At 42.9% G+C, this 19,909-nt stretch overlaps 1 protein-coding gene across 2 annotated transcripts in view; it reads right to left on the bottom strand.

The window, feature by feature from the left end:
- Window positions 1-18,691, bottom strand: part of LOC147617421 (protein ENHANCED DOWNY MILDEW 2-like) — a 95,648-nt gene extending 76,957 nt beyond the window's left edge. For both annotated transcript variants that reach the window (XM_086775676.1, XM_086775677.1), the window contains exons 1-4: window positions 17,975-18,691; window positions 16,336-16,571; window positions 15,181-15,283; window positions 14,960-15,064 (exon numbers count right to left, since the gene is read on the bottom strand). In XM_086775676.1, the coding sequence (XP_086631802.1) occupies window positions 14,960-15,064; window positions 15,181-15,283; window positions 16,336-16,571; window positions 17,975-18,013 (483 nt within the window). In that variant the 5' untranslated portion in view covers window positions 18,014-18,691. The remainder of the gene's footprint in view (window positions 1-14,959; window positions 15,065-15,180; window positions 15,284-16,335; window positions 16,572-17,974) is intronic.
- Between the last annotated feature and the right edge of the window lie 1,218 nt (window positions 18,692-19,909).

The raw sequence follows: 19,909 nt of genomic DNA, 5'->3' as shown, positions 1-19,909 counted from the left end.
GAGCCACATTCCCTACGCCAAATCTTTGAGACAGCAGACCAGCGCATATTGGGGAGATACATTCTAGACATACAGCGCCACAGAGAGACATTATTACAGGCTCAAACAGCTCCAGAGGAGGGGCGATAGACACAGATTACTACATTTTTTCAAAGATCCATACCCCTCCCAATCCCTACACGGCAGGGAATTACTCTCCAGAGAGCAGAGACACTTAGAGCCCGCAGGAGACAGAGGACACCTGGCTTTCGGACACCACGCCTATACCAGAGAGAGAGATGACAGAGATCAGAGCTCACTTTCACAGAGAGGGTGCGGAGCGACTGGCTCGCTTCAGAGCACACCTAGGCATGTTCTTCAAGGAGCTGTGGACACCCCCTTCACTGATGTATACCATTTTATACCCCCAGTATGGTACAGGATGGAGCTAGCTAGGTTGCATATCATGATTGTAGACTCCATGCATATAGCTTTGCATTCTCCTAGTAATAGAGCTCCATCCCCTGCACACCCAGATTCAGCTTTTTTATTCAATACTTTTTCATTTTGTTGGGATGACAGAGGATACCCCATACAGGTACTCCGATTTGTCTCATAGGCCAAGTTCGGTCTTTTGGAAGACGTTAATAAAATCTTTCTTTCTTTCTTTCTTTCTCTCTCTCTCTCTCTCACACACACACACACTGAGAAGGTGATGTACAAGGAGGAGAAACACAAGGCAGAAATCAACGGGATACAAGAAGCAGACACAAAGCACAGGAAGCAAACGAACAGGTTGCGAGAAACAAGACGGAAGATGCAAAGAGCAGGTCGCAAGTCTTAAATGAGGAGACAAGCAAGTCGCACATTCAACAGGCGAGCAGATCGCAGAGACTCAGGCGAGCAGGTTGCCGACGCCTCTCTCTCTCTCTCTCTCTCTCTCTCTCTCTCTCTCTCTCTCTCTCTCTCTCTCTCTCTCTCTCTCTCTCTCTCTCTCTCTCTCTCTCTCTCTCTCTCTCTCCATTTTTTGCACATCTTCATTCAGTTTGTGCGTTAATTCTGTCGCGAAAAGAGTGCTGATTTCTGAGCATTGAAGTTATCGATTCTCTCCGAAGCTTTCGCATGTTACAGTGGTATCACCACTTCTTCAAGTGCAAAGATTCAGCAAAGAAACCAGAATTTTTTCTCGCTCGTGTGGTTGGTTTTCAGATGCAAGTGGACTACCCCTTTCGGAGTGACTCCTGTCCCTCGAAGGACAGTTGGTTTTCAACCTCCGGACGTCTCCCACACAGATAGTGGATCGAATGATTAGAAATAAGGACTTAACCGGAGATTTTGAGGATTAGGATCAGTGACTCAATTGTTTCATTAAATGATTGCTTTTAAAGATAGCTGATTCTGTGAAAAAGGCGATTTCATATTGGGTGTGTAAGTGGTGTGACTAGTTTTAAGTTTGCATGAATATCCAGTTAGAGGGCTTGGGAACACTTTTCCCTGGTACCCGGGACAAAACCTAACCAAATTTCTAACTGGATTCCATCACTATACTGGTTGGGGGCGGTTGGCTAACCCATGGGACTGGATAGGCTGGACTGATGGATCCCTAAATTGAGACTCAATTCTATTATGGTACGATAGATGAAGTAAATCCCGGACAAAAATTGTTCTATGGAAAGGAATCAATGGCTGTGCCTCTCAACGAGGGAAAAAGCGTTGGTCTCTATGATCCAAGTGCAATCTTTTCCCTGATCTGACTATGGGACTTACGGGTTCTTGTTTGCCTGACAAATTTGACACTTGAGAACATAATCTTCTACATACTCTTTCATCTTCAGCCAATAAAAAGTGTGTTTCATTAATGATAGCGTCCTGTGTACCCCGTCCTGTGTACCCCAGGGTGTCCAACAGAAGGGACGTCGTGACACTCCTTAAGAATCTTGGACCTAATGTCCGGGATCTATGATACACAAATTTTGTCATTACGGAATAGCAAACCATTCCGAATCATCCACTGGCCTCCTGCAGCCTGAATAGTAGACTGCTCAGTCACCGAGTCTTGGTCAATCAATGAGCTCCCGTCCTGGATCTTCTACCAAAATGAACCAAAATAACTATCAGTCTTGCAAAACCCTCTCAATGACTGAAATAAGTCAGAAGAAATCTCGGTGAACGACAAAGTATTCACCTCTCTAATCCGACTAAGCGCATCTGCAAATACTATTCATGGACTCTTTCCGATAACGGATCTCAAAATCAAAATCTTGCATTAACTCTGTCCAACGAGCTTTCCTTCCTCTCAAACTATCCACATCACACACATACTTGATTGACTGATGATCAGTCAATACCAATCATCAGTCAATACCACAAACTTGGAGCCATATAAATAATGTCTCCAAACCTTGAGAGCATGAATCACAGCATAAAGCTCCTTCTCAAGGGTTGGCCAACGAGATTGAGTGTCGTCTAGCTTTTTACTTTCAAAAGTAACCGGTCTACCATCTTGAAATAAAGCAGCCCTGATAGCATAGTCACTGGCATCAGTTTCAAGAACATAAGGCCGACTAGGATCGGGTAATGCTAAGATAGGTGCTTTCTTGACTTTATCTTTCAAAAGTCTGAAGGCCATATCCAAATTGTTATTCCAAGTGATAGACTGATTTGACTTACGTCCACGACCTTTCAATAAGTCGGTCATCGGTAGTGTGAGCTGAGAGTACTCCCATACAGATTTCCGAAGAAAAACAACAAAACCGAGAAAAGAACGAAGTTGTTTCACAGTTCGTGGTATAGGCCAGTCCAGAACCTTCTGAACTCGGTCATAGTCAATGCTCAACCCATCTCGAGTGATCTTGTGTCCCAAGTAAATGATGTCAATCATAAAGAACTCACATTTACTCAGCTTGGCATATAGTCGATTCTGTCTTAAAATAGCTAAGACAATCGTGAGATGTCTGACATGATCCTCAAGAGTACGACTATAAATCAAAATATCATCAAGGAACACCACCACAAATTTTCCCAAATATTCACGAAAAAGATCGTTCATCATTTGCTGGTGGAAAGTGACTGGAGCATTGGTTAACCCAAAAGATAATACGAGAAACTCGTAATGGCCATACCTCGTCCGAAAGGCGGTTCTTTCGACATGCCTTTCATGAATACGTATCTGGTAATAGCCAGTACGTAAATCTATCTTCGTGAAATATTTCGCTCCTGCTAACCGGTCAATCAGGTCATCTGATCTAGGGAGAGGATAACGGTTCTTAATGATCAGCTTGTTCAATCTTTTGTAATCTACACACATTCTCCAAGTATTGTCCTTCTTTCTTCTAAGCAACACAGGTGCACCCCAAGGTGATTTACTTGGACGGATCTGGCCCATCCTAAAATAATCTTCGAGTTGTTTAGCCAACTCATCTTCCTCAGCTTGGCTCATCCTATAAGGTGAAATACTGACAGGATGAGCACCAGGGATCAAGTCAATACGATGATCTACTGCCCGTTCAGGTGGTAAACCCGATGGCAATTCCTTAGGAAATACATCTTGAAATGAATCAAGTACCTTCTGTAATTCTTTGCTTTCAAACACGCTTGATTCATTTACATCCATGGAAGGGATGAGAAAAGAAAAAGTGGAATCAATACACAATGGAAAGCGGTATACAAAGAAGAATCCATTATATTTTCAAAATCAATTGTATTTACAAGAGGTCCCTGAGAGGGATAAATACAATCACCTAAAATACTATACTGGGTGTCCCTATGCTGAAAAGAAAAAATATGACTAGACCAATCTATCTGGACGTCAAGAGTCTTAAACCACTCAATCCCTAATAACAAGTCTACATGTTCCAGATGCATAACATAGCATTCCAGAGTATCTTTGTAGTCCTGAATCTGGATTCGAAGCATCTCCACCTTGCGATTCCAAACTTGTCTTTCCGCAGGTAGACGCACCTCATAGGTATGGTCGCTGAGTGTCGTATCAAGACTCAATTTCTGCACAAGTTTGTAGTTAACAAAGTTATACGAACTGCCAGGGTCAAAAAGAATGTGAATCTTATGGCCATTCACTTCTCCATAAACTCGGAGAAGATCATGCATGCCAAATACCTTAGAACTAAACAGACAATCAGAACAAGTACTAGGGCGAGAAAGTACAGTAATTGACGTACCTGTCAAAGACTACTGGTTAGCTGCCTTTGGCTTGGGTCCTACGTTTGACTTGGTACCCTTTTGCTTCGGACACTCATTACGCATGTGTCCTTTTTCTTCGCAGATAAAACAACGTCCTTCCTTCTTAAGCTTTAAAGCCCTAAGGAGTCGTTTCTTCTTCGCTGGTGTCGAACTGGAATTCTTCGAAGGTTGGTCCGAAGACTTGCCTTCAGTTGTGTTAGCCATAGGTGCGGAGAACTTTCTTTTATGCTTGTTCCCCTGCTCGGTAACGGGTTTCGACTTGAAAGAGACCATCGTATCATCATAGATACGAGCTGAATGAATGGCCTCGTCCAAAGTTTTACATTTGTTATTTTTAACCTGTAATCGATACAAGTCTGGTAAACCAGCTACGAAAAACCCCAAAAGAGCAGTGGGATCCATCTTTGTAGCTTTCATCTGCAAGTCACGAAACTTCTAGAGGTAGACCTCATAAGTGAGGTGCTGCGAGGTCATGGTCAAAGCTGAAAACCGAGCACCAACATCGTAATCATCCTCTTTCTTGAGGAATTCTTTCTTGAAGATATCTTCAAATTGTGCCCAAGTCGTTGGCTTAGGGTTGAGTTCCTTCCACCAAAGCAAAGCTTTGCCGGACAAGAAACCTACTGCTAACTGGACCTTCTTTCCATCATCATATGGATGAAACTGAAAGTGAACTTGCCACTTATGTAGCCACGTGTCCACAATCTCCTTGGTGCGCTGCTTTTGCTCGCCCCCAAACGGTTCCGGAGTAATGTTAGGACCTAAAGCTGAAGCCAAGGTATCCATACCCGAGAAAGTAGAGAGGGTAGTGGTCAATAGAGCGATGGAGTTCTGCAAAGCTTGCATCTGGGCTGCGATTTGTGCCTGACGTTCCGCCGAAGAAGCTTCGAGAGCTACTTTAAACTCTTGGAAATCTGATTTTGACACAAAATCGTCAAAAAGATCAGCATCGGTACCTTCCGTAGCAGGCAAGCCTTCGCGTTCCACAAGGGGCTCCAACTCCGGTTCTTGGGTCGACATCGTGAAGAGGGTACGTGGAGAGAAAATTTGATCTTTGCACAATGAAAGTGCGAGCGAACTTGAGAACTTGAGAGATGTGTGGCAAAAAGCCCACTTGAGGGTGTTTATAAAGGTTTCCCAAAAGTCAAAAATCTCCAAAAGCTAGGCTTAGCTTTTGCTTTGCTTTTGTGTTTTTTTTTCTCTTGAATAACTATATATATATATATATATATATATATATATATATATATATATATATATATATATATATATATATTCTCTTTTCTTAAAAAAAATAAAACACCTTGGAAACCTTAGAGGAGGGTGCTTTTAAAACTTAAAAATTTTAAACTCCAAAAAAAAAAAACGAAAGCTAAAAAAAAACGTAAGCTTTCCTTGGTTTTTTTTCCCTCCCGGATTCACCCGTCGATGAGCTGCCGGCGCATGCTTTTCCTCCCGGCGGATGCTGACGTCACCTGAAGTGGCTGCCGTTTGCCAGCACCTTCGCACCAGATTGCTCACGCGCCTACGCCAGCTTGTGCTTTCCTTGCGCCAACTCGCACGTGGCCTGTGGCAACATAGCCTGCCGTGCGTGGACTGGACTGGGCGCTCGCTTGGCCTAGGCGCCGCCTGGACTGGCTGCGCAGGCCTAGCCGCATGCGTGGCAGGCCTGGCCGCCTGGCTACGCAGGCCAAGGCCGCCTGCCTACACAGCCTTGGGCGCCTTCGCATGCTTGGCCGGCTGCAAGCCTAGCCGCTTGCAACACGTCAACCAACAGCTTATACAACGCCTCCCATACTTCGCTCTCTCTCTCACTCGTTTGTTCAACGAAAAGCAATATACTCTTTTTCTGTTTCTCTCCCTGCAGTTTATGCGACCGCACAACAAAACAGGGCTCTTCTTTGCAAAGCAATCAACCCTACTTAACTACCATCCCCCCCATCAACATGGGTGTCCTTGATGAAGAAAAACACATACTATTTCTGAAATCTACAGTATGCACAAAAAAAACAACAAGCTTTTTTAACACATACCTTTCTTCGACCTCTTCTTCTCTACCTACCGACTTACTCGTTCACGAGGTATGCTCTGATATCACTGTCAAATCCCCACGGATCCCCTCGTGATCGATCTTGGTTCGAAACTCGAATCCTGCAAACAAATGAACAACAAACAAGCAAGGGGGGTGCAGGCCTGACTCACCTCCCAACCATGACAGCCGTGGGCAAGCCCATAGTCTTGGCTGTCCCCACCGAGCCACGAGCTGAGCTAACTAGGATGACGTACCGACCAATCTCCTCCTCGCGACGTCCCATACCACCACGAAGCTGCCCCCCTCTCGCGGACCTCGAGACTGCTGTCGGCCTCGGCTACATAAAGCAGATGCACGTCCGCACTAGATCCAAGCTCCAAGACCATAGAGCTCTCACAAACTCGCGAGACTCTATATATACAATAACTAACCTTGGCCACCCTTTTATAGGCTCTTCGTCGGTCATCGGGCGTCCACACTTGGCCGCCCGTCCGTCCATACTTGGATGCCCGCCCGTTAGTATTTCCTTAACTCAGCTCGTCAATCAGCCTGCCTAGTTCCAAGCTTCCCCAAGCCTCGAAACTCGTCTTGCATGCGTATAGCACACAGTAGATACACACTGTGCACATGACATGCACGGCCCCCACCAAGGATGGTGTATTTGCTTTATTGAATGATGAGAAAAAGATAACTTTCATAACCTTCCTTAGCTGTAAACCTGCAGCCTGAAGATGACCTGAATCTGATCATGAAGTTCACCTATAGCAAATTTGAACAGCATACAGTTACAGATCTGAGTTAAGATCTATGTAACATGCAGAAGCTTACAAACAAGATTATACTTTAGATAACGAATATTTAGCACCTTGGTTCTTGACGATTGCACAATGTAGCAGAAATGAGAGTACGTACGTGTGTGTGTGTGTGTGTGTGTGTGTGTGTGTGTGTGTGTGTGAGAGAGAGAGAGAGAGAGAGTGAGTGAGTGAGAAAGAAAGAAAGAAAGCTGTATTACTGTCTACTAGAGGCCGAACTCGACCTATCAGACAAATCAAGGTACAACTGTCAATGTCTTCTCGATGTCCAAAAAAAAGGGGACAAAATGAACATGAAATAAACTATAAAAGTACTGAGCTAGTGGGGGGGTGTGATGGATGGAGCACTATTGCTAGAGGCTCAGTATGCAAACTATATGCGTAGGGTATACAAGAATGCAATGCAGATTTGTCTAGCTCCAACCAGTACCATAATGGGGGTGTAATATGTGACACATAGGCGATGGCGAGGCAAAAATACCTCGGAGCATGATCTCCAGGTGTGAGTGTAAGTGAGCTAGCCGCTCTTGCATATGGTGCTGATGTCGAGCCGAGATGCAAGGGCCTCGAGGAAGCATGTAGTTGCATGTAGGATTGCATAGAGTATATGGTTCTACCCAATACTAGGGCCATGTGGGGCAGCCCATTGGCCATGGCTTTGGCCCATGAAGCCCCATTGCATGTGTGGCCAGCCCTTATAGGGCATAGGCCTTGTTGGCCCTCCTTAGGAGGCTTGGGCAGCATGGCAGCCAGACGAGGGGCTGTGGCTCAGTAGGCCAGCCCTAGGAAGGTCAGCACTTTGTGAAATATGAGATGATTTGACTCTTTGGCTGGCCTATGTTTTTAAACCTTAAGCTATGCTGGTCGGTGGACTCATAAACAGCTGTCGGCCTGTTTCAATATGCTCCACGACTTGTTTATAAGCCTAATAATAGGCACTTTTCACATGGGCTGGCCGCCTTGCATCTGCTGGATACCCTTGCTGGCCACCTGTTGTGCTGGCCCTGCATGGCCTGGCTGTGCAGCCTCTAGGGCTGGCTGCCTGGCTGCCTAGGGGCTGGCCCTGCATGGCCTGTCTGTGCCGCTTCCTTGGTCCCTCATCCACCGTACCGGAAGCTCACCGTTTAAATCGAACCGAGGCTGGTCAAGACCTCGACCGACCTTGCTACACGAGACGTCCTCCATTGACTCTCCGTCATAGCAGTTGCAACTTTATCAGTTAGGTCTCCACGACCTTAATCACAAGATGGTCAAAATGCTTCCCCAGCATTTTTGACATAAAACAGTCATTTACAAACAGGTCACAAATACAGTCTCTATATTGAACTCTCGTCTTTCTGGGGCAGCCCACACAGCCAACACAGGGGCTGCCCAGCAGCCCAGCATGTGTGCTTAGGTGGCCAGCCAATACAAGGTGTGAATCGATGGCTTTAATAAGCATTTAATGCTATTTATTCCTAGGCATGAGGATTTTCCAACAGCCGACCTCTATAAAGCTGGCCGACTAGAAGCCTGAGGGGGTATATAAAGCCCAGCCATAAATCAAGTATGGCATCTCAGTATTCACAAAGTTCCAAGGGCCAAGACAACCAAGGGGAGTGCTCCAACCAAGATGAACATTACAGGTCAAGATTCAGTCTTTATTTTCTGATTTGCATCATTCTAATAAAGCAAATACACCATTCGTGGTGGGGGCCCTACAGAGGGTATTTGGGACCCAATATTGTGACCTCTTCTCCCTCTCTCTCTCTCTCTATTTTCTGCACATCTACTTCAGTATTGTGCATTATAATCGTCGTGAAAGCTTGCTGAATTCTGAGAATTGAAAGTTACCGATTCGACCACGCAGCTTCCGCATGTTACAGCAAGGTCCTATGGCGTCCAATGCATGTTCCTACTAAGTAACAAATTCCTAGAAATCCACGTCTTGTGCTTCATCTCATTTGGTCCTTTGGTGCGTACTGGATGTAGGAAACTATTCGTACTGGATGTAGGAAACTATTCCTTTCTTGCTTGACGCATCGGCCACTCGATTGGCCTTGCTTGGAAGGTACTCAATCATGCAACCAAACTATTGGAAGACCTGGCTCCACCAGTGCTACCAGCCACTCCATTGTGCACTTGGCATTGTTTGAATGCTAACGCCATGCCTGATAATCAATGCAGACCTCAAATTCGCACCCACCTATGTAGAAAGGGTTTCCAATGTTTCACAACCTAGACCACAACAAGGAGTTCCCAATCATAGACCAAGTAATTCTTCCCTGCAAGGATCAACTTACAAGAAATCTAGGTGAACATTTTGCTCTAAGACATCTCCAATGGCGATGTACTCGCATCAGTGTGATAACCTAGAATGGATCATCCCATGAGGCAAGTGCTAAACAAGGAGTCTCTGCTAAAGCAACCTTGAGGTCCTTGAAAACTTGAAGTCCACACAGAGTCATGTGGATGCGCTACCTACGAGTCTCGACATTCTTGAGCAGATATATGAGGTCGGAAAACTTTCCCATCTTGGTCGTACTCGGCAACTTGCAGCTTTGGAGCAATGGAGTAGTGGAGATGGTAGTCCGTATGATGAGGATGAGAGGCACTAGCTCTTTGATAGTGAAAATGGGCTCTTTCGTGGTGAACATTGCTTAGGGAAGTCATAGCTTCACAACAAGCATTGTCTCTCCGGAAGTATGAACCCGTCTAAAGCGTAAAAGTGCATTGATCGTGGGAATGGAAGCCTCAAGGGGTGTCAAATCCTCAAGCTCTACCAATCCAATTGCTTGGGCTCTTTGCAATCCAATGTCACAAGAGAGGGAAGCTAGAAAACTCTCTCCACTTACACTATCTCTCTCTCAATCACTCACTCTCCACAACTAGCTAATCACAAGACAAAATCATGCAAGCATCAAGACATGGAAACAAGAAAGAGATATCACAAGACGAGTAAGTAGTCAAGCTCTCCAAGCTAGAGCTCAATGTAGATTGTATTACTTATAACGTCTTTACACTCCCATAAGTCACTTATATACAATTGGGCTTTACCTAGGTGCCCACACTTATGCGGTGCCCAAAACATGTCCTCATTACATATACCCTTATATGGCCTGCTTTCATTACAATAGTGGGCCTTTGTCCATATACAGTGTGAAATATGTAAGCTAGGGCAGAGATTACAAAGAGTGTACAAAAAAGAAGCGGCAAACATGAGTGGCCCTGGGGTAACAGAGGGACAGTAGTGGCCCGTGGGCATTATAGGGCCCTCAATAGCTACTAGCAACATACAATAGTGGTGGTTGCCATGATGAAGGAAGGTTGGAGAGTAAGAAAATACATTTTGAAGAAATAGGTTGAGGGAAGCGAGGAGTTGAGGGGTGGGAGAGAAGGTAGAACTCCTCCACACCCACCATAGATTACCAGTTCTAAAAGGAGTTAAAAGATAAGAAGGCTAGATGGGCTAAAATCCTACAAAAGTTTGATTTTCAAATCAGATATAGAAAAGAAAAATTTAATGTCGTGACAGATGCTCTAAGTCAAGCAACCATGATAAATGAGTTGATTTTTATTCAACTAGGAAGTGAGTTGCTGGCTCACTTAAAAGAAAAATGTGCTAATAATCCTAGCTATGAAGTAGTCTGGAGTTAATTAAAAAAGATAGAGTAAAGAAAATGTAGCTATTAGTGATAAAAGGCTGTCACTTAAAAAGGATAGTGATTCAAAGGAATCACTTAAAGAAGGATTAATAAGTAAAATAGATTGTTGAAAACAAAATCCATCGATAATGGATACTTGTTATATAAAGGTCACATTTGTGTACCTAAAGAATAAAATATTCGTAAAAATATCTTACTAGAATGTCATGGCAATCCAAGGACTGAGCGTCCGCGAATTTCTAAGACCTATGTACTTATTAAAAGATAATTTTACTAGGCAAGTTTAAAGGACGTCCAAAATCGTGTTATAAAATGCCCTTAAGTACAAAATCAATAAAGTTGAGCGCCTAAAAGTAGGTCGAATATTACAACCACTACAAATACCTGAGAGTAAGTGAAAAAGTATTTCTATGGATTTCATAGTAGGACTATCCCGAACAAGTAGATGGCATGATTCAGTGATGAAAGTAGTGGATAGGTTAACCAAGTTTGTACAATTTATACCAACTAAAAAAGAAGTAAAAACACTAGAATTGACTAAAATGTTTATCCATCATCTATACAAATTGTATGGATTGCCAACAGATATAGTAAGCGATCGAGATACAAAGTTTACAAGTCATTTTTTTTTTTAATGTTCAAAAAGTTAGACACCAAACTTAGTATGAGTATACAAAAAGAGTTAATCAAGTCCTAGAAGATATGCTTCGAGCATATGTTAATCATAAGCAAAACAATTGGAATGAGTATCTTCCATTATTAGTATTTGCTTATAATAGTGCTAAACATTCTGCTATCGGTTTTAGTCCATTCATACTAATGTATGGATTTCAATCTAGAGTACCCATAGCAATTGGATTACAAAAAGAAAAGTTGCATAGTGTAAAAGACTTTCTCAAAGACATGCAAGACATGTTAAACGTTGCAAGAAGTAACGTTAAAAGAGCGCAAGATCGTTATATTAGTTATAAGAAAGATAGAAGAAGACCAATTAATTTTAAGGAAGGTGATTTAGCTTATGTAAAAGTTTTTGAAAAGTCGAAAACTTAAAAGTGAAAAAGTTTTAAAATTAAGCCCAAGGTATTGCGGTCCTTATTCAATACTTAAAAAATTTGAAAGTGTAGCTTACAAGGTAGCTTTACCTAAAGAATCTAGAGTACATCATGTGTTTCATGTTGGTAGACTGAAACACAAGATAGGAAACAATGACAACATCATTGGAAAAGAAACAATAGTTGATTTTATAGAACCACCTTTTCTTCCACATGGGCCTGAAATGATTCTCGAATATCGAGAAAAGGAAAACTAGACATTCTATGTTTAAAGAATGTTTAGTAAAGTGGAAAGATAGACCAAAAGAAGGATCAACTTGAAAAAGAGTGAATACACTAAAAAAAAAGGTTTCCTGAGTTTGTTTTCTAGAACAAAAACTTTTCTTTCAAGGGAGAGAAAATGTTATGAGACTGAGAGGAAACACTAAAAGATAAGACTAGGAAAGATTATTTATATGTAAAAGGTTTGAATATAAATAAGATTTAGGGAATTTAAAATAGAAAATACCTAAGCAATGGTTAATAGGCATTTAAGTTAAAGTAAAAAGAGAAGTAAATGGTGCACAATGCATAGTCACATGGGACGCAAAATGGGGACGAGGAACGGGGACGGAAAAGATTGAGAATGGCCATTCCCTGTGACTATAGAGTGACATGGGACGGGAATGGGAACAGGAAGATGCAGCCATCCCCAACATTCCCGAGTCTAAAAATGCCCATTCCTGACTATGGCACAATGGAATCCCAAGGGACACAAAGAAGGATGCCCCCTTCTAGGGATAGTTGAAGAGGCATTAGTGAATGAAAAGACAATGTTTAGCTAATAAAAGGTCAAGGGGCTGAAGTTGGAAGCATGCACTACTTAGGCCCATATAACCATGAGTTTAGGGTTTACTTGGGATATGGTTGGATGGAGAATCAAAGTACTAGTCTTACAAGTCCTCAAACTTATAATGCAAGGAGCATCACACCTGACCATGACCATGACCATGTACGAGACTCGTACATGATCATGGTCATTAAGCCCTTGGATGGCCCTTGGTGGCTCTTGGGCAAGCCCAACATGGCCACCCATGCTCGAGGCTCTTCAAAGCCTATGTCTCTTGAACCTAGACCAATGTTGGATACAAATGCTTACATTTTGTTGATATGTAACTCCTCTTACTTGCATTAATAGCCTTTGCTTGCACATCAACCTCAGGTTGCAGCCAAGTGTAGACATGGTGGGTTGCAATAGATGAAGAGGAAAATGCAACTCATGTAGCAAAGGAAAAAACGCAGCTATGTATGATGCTACATGGCGGGAAAAAGAGGCATCAATGAACAGTAAGTAGGGTTGCCAGTGCTGTAGAGTAGAGCAGGGTCATCGAAAATGCAAAACCCCTAAAAACACAAAAAACTCTTTAAAAATGCAAAAAACCCTAAAAACAGTGAACACAAAGACACAAATGAGCAAAAATGCAACAATGATGGAAAAGGGAAAAATGCTGACAAAAAACACAAGAAGAAAGATAAAGCATGGCAATGCACAACATGGGCAAGATGTTGGCGCAATTAAAAGATTGTTATCTTGGCTCTGATACCATATTAGAATTCATGGTGCCAGGCCTAAGAGGAGTGAGAGTGAAAAGAGAGGTAGAGAGATCAAGCCATGGTGTGAGGGTACATAGACATGGATGGATGGAAGAGAGAGAGAGAGAGATGGAGCAACGCATGAGAGAGCAAGATTAATCAATTATTGAGCATAAGATTTCCACCATGTTCAATGCTTTGATAGGCACTAGGGTCCTATCTTTTGTCCCTTAATAAGAGGTGGTTCGCACCTAATGTGTTCACACCAAAAGACCTAAATAACCTTTCATACTACCAAGACTCCAACTATTCCAACAACCACCCTGAGCCAATCCTTTCATAGGGTTTCCGCCTCTCAAACAATACTTGCCCCAAGCCCAAACGCACAAAATCAGCGCTTTGCAGCTCTCACGCAATCCCTAACACCAACAAATCCATGTACGAACTTCAACATAGCAATTCGTTATAAAAAAAATAGTGACAAGAGAAATGCTTGGAAATCTCACCATCTACAACACCTAGATGTGCATACCTCTTCGGCCTCTACGTTAGGATTGCTCTGGTACCAACTGTAAAGTCCATCCCAAATCTTTCCTAAGCACAACTAAAAACACAATTAGTTCTCAACTAAATCACCAAAAGTAGCAAGCTAGCTCACCTCCAAACCACAATCGGCATCCACCAATCTCCCCCAAGCCAAGGCTAGGGCTCTTGCACATGTCTAACTCCAACATCTCATACCACCAAAGCCTGCCGAAGGCCTTTGACACGCCAACCTATGTACTCACCATGTGCACGGCATGAGCAAGTCTGCTCTCCTTGTCCAAGCCAAACCTTCAATCGTGCATCACACAACTATGTCTCGTAATAACCCAAGCTCTCAATTATATAGTGATAACTACACCATAAATAGCTAACTTGCTATAAACAACCATTAAGCCTACTTTATCAATCCAAGAACCCTAGCCAAGTATCAGCATGCTAATCCCTAATCTTGGGCCCCCCTAACCGCATTGGATTAGGTCCCTAATCCATAAATTAGTGTCTTGGTATATAATACCCAAGCCTAAAACAAATCTACAAAATAGTTAAGTTGCTATAAACAATCATTAAACCTTTTTTATCAATCCAAGGACCCTAGCCAAGTATCGGCATGCTAATCCCTAATCTTGGGACCCCTAACCCGATTGGATTAGGTCTCTAATCCGTAGATTAGTGTCCTAGTATATAGCACCCAGGCCTAAAACAGATCTACAAAATTGAAAGCTAAGAAACCTTGCCATTCAGCTAACAAATATCTATCAGATCTACTTCTGTAACTAACCTTGTTAGGCCTTTTGCATGCAATCATCAAGTTCCAATGAAGAGAACACAAGCAAATCATCTATGTGCAACCCCATTTAGTGGGTTTACAAATAAAGAAAGTTTTCTACAGAGAGAGCATAACTGGTCAATACAAGGCTTGATAATCCAGAACTTGTTGCAATCTTCTCCTCTTGATTCAATTTCAAGCTTAAGTCAAGTTCTAGCTAACATAGAACTTGTGAACATCTGGCTGGCAAGTACCATATACCATCCAGATCCTTTCACAGACCAAAAAACTAGACTATAATCATCTAAATCTCTGCAGAGCAACTAGACTTAAGGTACAAAGTGAGGCAGCTGTACCTCCTGTGCAGCACTGGCAGCTTCATCTGAACATCCAAGCCCTCCACATATATAGCATTGATGCTTTTTAGACTTACAATTTGGACAAAAAAACTTGTCCATTCTCTGCAAAGCAACAACATAAATGCAAAGACAAGTAAGCAAATACATGAAGACAATGATTGTTAATCCATACATTTTAAGATGGCATCTCTTGGTCGGTTTTGTGATGATTGAAGTACCTCTGCCTCAGCTTTGCTGAATCCCAAGGTACAGCAGTCGCTATCACTAGCACCACCGGCACCTTTATTGAGGTGAAATGAACGCATACATGGGCCATCACAGCTGTTTGATTTACACAAAGTAAGAGTCATCAGCACAACTTAATGCATTAATGGTTAATGGTCTCTCTCTCTCTCTCTCTCTCTCTCTCTCTCTCTCTCTCTCTCTCTCTCTCTCTCCCCCCTTTTCGATAGTTCAGATTTATCATGATACATTGTACTACCTTCTTTTCTCTCAACAAGGATATCAATGCAGTGGGCTGAAGGTGTTAAAAAGGAGCTCAACAAGACCCTTAAATGGGTGGACGTGACTAAGGAAAACAAGACACCCGCCCATCATGACCGCAACATTGGAAAAGGACAAACGCCAGCAAGCAAAGGGTTACTAGGCTCCCCAAAGGAGCATCGCTTGAGGAGGACGGCCAGGCATTATGCAAGCAAATGGGCATCACAGGATCTACCTTGGTCGATGCAAGGCAAGCTGGGAAGGACTTCAGAAGGGAACAGCCCGTGGCTATCCTCACCACCAAGGTTTATTTGGGAAGGACCTCACATGATTGCATGTGGAACATCACAACCTTGAGATGGAACAAAGAACCTGTAATTACTAGAGCTTCACTGCCTCCAAGAGCTCATGTTGCATTTGTCCCCATGCAACCAGTCACTAGAGAGACAGAGAGAGAAAGCATGACCCCCCCTCCGAAAGCAAAATGCCCCCGCCCCAAGTGGTCCCAACCTTCCACTCGTCGGCTGCAAATCCGAAGCATACTCTGGCACTATGGAGAGGTCTCACCACAGGACGGGGAGATCATCATATCTCTGCCTTCGATTATGGAGAAGGATGGGCAAGGGAGGCACTGCCGAACGTGCTTACTTCATTGTATACAATGGACCCACATAGTACATAAGCCCTTCCTTTTTCTTGTCATGTTGTCTTGAAATCAAGTTTACACGTAGGTTTCTTTTTGGTCCCATAGACCCCCCCTCTCTCTCTCTCTCTCTCTCTCTCTCTCTCTCTCTCTCTCTCTCTCGTGTCATGTTAGCATTAAAATAAAATCTTATCTAATCTGCACATATTTACATAAAATTCAATAACTTCTTATTAGAGGAAGTTACCAGATCACGTCTCCACCATTATCACAAATACAGCAAACTGTCTCTGAAAGGTCACCGACCTCAATCAAGTCTATTTCCTCCCCAAAATCTTGAAAGTTCTCCCCAAAATAAGATTCACCCACTTCAGACTTGATTCTCTTGTTGTAACCACCAGGTTGAGAAACAATACCCACAAGAGCATCATCATCAGTTGCAGCAGCAACATAAAATCTTTTCCTGCTGGCTAGCCTTTCATCCTGTTTAAATGATCAAAAGGGCATCACACATTGTGCAGAAGGGTCTCTACCATATCAACTATTAATAAGCATTAAGTTATTGAGCGAACACTGGAGACCTGCAGTCATAGCACATTGATCAAAATATTGCCTAAATATTTGTGGCATGCTACGTACAGCCAGCTCGAAATATGTTCATTTATGGAATTTGGATCACAACATATAAGCACTTTAAAATATGATCTTTTCAAGGTGTCACTCCTTCACCTAGACTTGCTTACATGAACAAAAAATGAAACCCCTCTAAAACCTCCTGTATAACATGCTTCATGAGCCTTTGCATAAGCTACTGACTAGTTGAGCAAATCCAAGAAGAAAAGAATAATCATCCTAAGTGCTCAAAAACCCAACCCGCCCTTACAGGGACCACCTGAAACAGCCAGACCTCACCATAAGACGACCATTTCCAAATGCATTGATGGCAAATCATCTAAGATATCGTTGACTAACCAGCTGATTTGAATAAAGACGATGATTTCTAAATAGGTTGATGAGGAAACCGTCAAACATGAATGTGGCAAGAAGGTGTTGAATCAAAGCAGTCGGCAGCTCAACAAGTCCTAACCAAAACCAGAACTTGGAAGTGGAGCAACACAAAAGAGAAGCAAATCACCTCTTCAATCCTCTACGATGCCTTCACCCGTCTGGGAGCAAGAAGGTACACAGTTATGAGCCACAATCTACCAGCTTACAAGTAATTGCAATGCATTAAGTAACCATAGACCAGCACTCAGTCCTGACTCCTGCTTTCAGTCGGCCACTAGCTTCAAAATTGCTCAAAAACGCAATATGTCCTTGTGTTAACTGATTCTTGAAGGCACTGTGGGGGAGGGGGGTGCAAAATTCAAATGGATAGCACCGACACAATGTGAACCAAGTTTCAGTGCTTAAATCTCACTGGCAATTTGGGAAACGCATGTCACTAAACTCTGATAGCACTATTTAAGCCACGTATCAGTTCAATAGCAATATGTTACCACAGGCATACCTCATTTGTTATGGGTGAAGATGCCTCGGATAACCCTGAATCCATGTTCTACAACACCATGAACAAAGACACGGATGATGAAACTGTCTGAAGACCTTTTTTTTTCATAGTGTGGCTGCAACCAGCAGAGTTTAAACACTAGAGATTCGAAACCCTTACAACCTGGGCTACACAGCTGGGGACAAAGTTGACACTTTCTAAGCACATTGAGGAGAAAAAAACCATCGAATGTGAGCGAACAATGAATGTCCTCTACACTCTCACAAAGAGGCCTGTTTTATGGGTTGAATCATAGCTACAATGTGATGATGGCAAGTCAACAACTCTTAAACCAAAACCATTGGAGCAGAAACAACAGAAAAGAGAAGCCATTCACCTCTTCCATCTGAGAGTCCTCTGGGACGCCTTCCCCCATCTGGCAGCAGGAAAGTGACCACTATAGAGCTGCAATCTACCAGCTAACAAGTGCATGCAATGGCCCCCGCCGCACCTTGCATAACGTGCAAAGAAAAACCCAAACAGATGATACGAGCTCTGCGCAAAACTTCAATCTGCAGACTAGGATGGCATTGATACGGTTCCCGTTTCAACAGTTATCGTTTTCAGACCCCTAGCCTAGTAGGAGCTTCGGCGATGGCGTTTCTTCAATCCGTGTGGAGTGAGGCATACCCTAAGAAAGGCTTCAAGAAACACAGGAAACCCTAAGGGGAGCTTGACGTAGTGAGGTGCAATGGCCCCTTCTGCAACATGCATTCCTTCACTGTAGGTAATCTGATGAAGTCAATCAGAGAGCCATTCTTGCCGAGCTGTGATTACAGCAACTGCACAGGTTTATAGTGACGACGATGAAGGAGCATCGCAAACATGCATACCTTCACTGTAGAAGAAGGTAATCTAGTGATGAAGATCAGAGAGCCATTCTTGGCGACTTCAGCTTACAGCAACTGCGCGGGTTTACAGAAGCATCGCAGAATAGGTCAGCTGTTCTCTGTGTCTCTTTCTCTCTCCCCCGCCCCCTTCCTGGCACCTGCTCCACGTATGAAGCATCCATTCAGCCAACCTTAACGCGCAGGATCACACGGCGGCTACGGCCAGCCATTCCCGCACATTCTTTAACATTTATTACGCTAGTGGTGTTCACCATAATGATAATGACATATTGTTCTTTATTGTACAACTCATCGTTCTTTGTTGTAGTGAATGCCATTTATGCGATGGTGAAAGTTGAAGTTTGAACTCTCGAAGATTCTAAATTCTAATCAAGATTTGTGTTATATTATATTATATTATAATAGTTTTAATTAAATTTTAATCGAGATTTTCGTTATACTATATTATAAAATTTATTATAATTAGGATAGTTTTAATTAAATGTGTTTGAGCTCAAACTAAATGTGCTTGTGAGATGACGTGTATGAAGGTCTGTGAAGGAGAGAGCCCTACAAGAGCAGTGCCATTGATGTTGCCTGGCAAGTTCACAGCCACGTGGCATGACCACCACAAGAGCATGAGCACACAACAAGTGAGATGCAAAGGAGTAAGGAGCAAGTGAGAAGGGGCTTTGGTTGCAAACGAGTAAGGGATGGTCGCCCTTCGTGACAGTCACAAGAGCATGAGCACACAGCAAGTGAGAAGGGGCTTTGGTTTGCGAACGAGTAAGGAATGGTCGCCCTTCCTGATAGTCACAAGCTGACCGGCATAGCTAGGCCTCAGGACTAAGTGCCACTGGGTCTTAAAGACCCTTGTCAAGTGACATCAATGGATGGCATTGATCAAAAATCTCGACACCTTTTTGGGCCGTCGGATAAAGTAAACTAGGTCCAATAAACTAGGTCCAATAAACTAGGGCCAGTAAACTAGGTTACTAAGCGATCATAGTTTACTTCCTGGTTTACTAAACGGGTATAGTTTACTAAGCGATCATAGTTTACTTCCTAGTTTACTAAGTGAGCATTGTTTACTTCCTAGTTTGCTTAGCAAATCATAGTTTACATCATGGAATCAGGGTGAATTTGGGTTTGGGATTTAGCAAATTTTGAAGCAAGATGTTATGTGTAAAGGAGGATTTGAACTCAAGAACTTGGGTCACCATTGGAAACATCTTACCACTATATTATACCTTCAAGCAACGAAACCATGTGGTTTCAAGCCATTATATTCTATGTTTTTCAACCCTAGTTTACTGGCCCTAGTTTACTTTATCCGACGGCCCAAAAAAGGCATCACAATTTTGATCAATGTCATCCATTGATGTCACCTAACAAGGATCATAAAAACCCGTGGCACTTAGTCCAGAGGATAGCTAGGAGGT

The sequence above is a fragment of the Cibotium barometz genome, chromosome 36 (genome assembly GCF_041138505.1).
Source record: "Cibotium barometz isolate CiBa-2024 chromosome 36, ASM4113850v1, whole genome shotgun sequence".
NCBI classification, from domain to species: Eukaryota; Viridiplantae; Streptophyta; class Polypodiopsida; order Cyatheales; family Cibotiaceae; genus Cibotium; species Cibotium barometz.
This window is presented reverse-complemented; position numbering and strand designations above follow the sequence as displayed.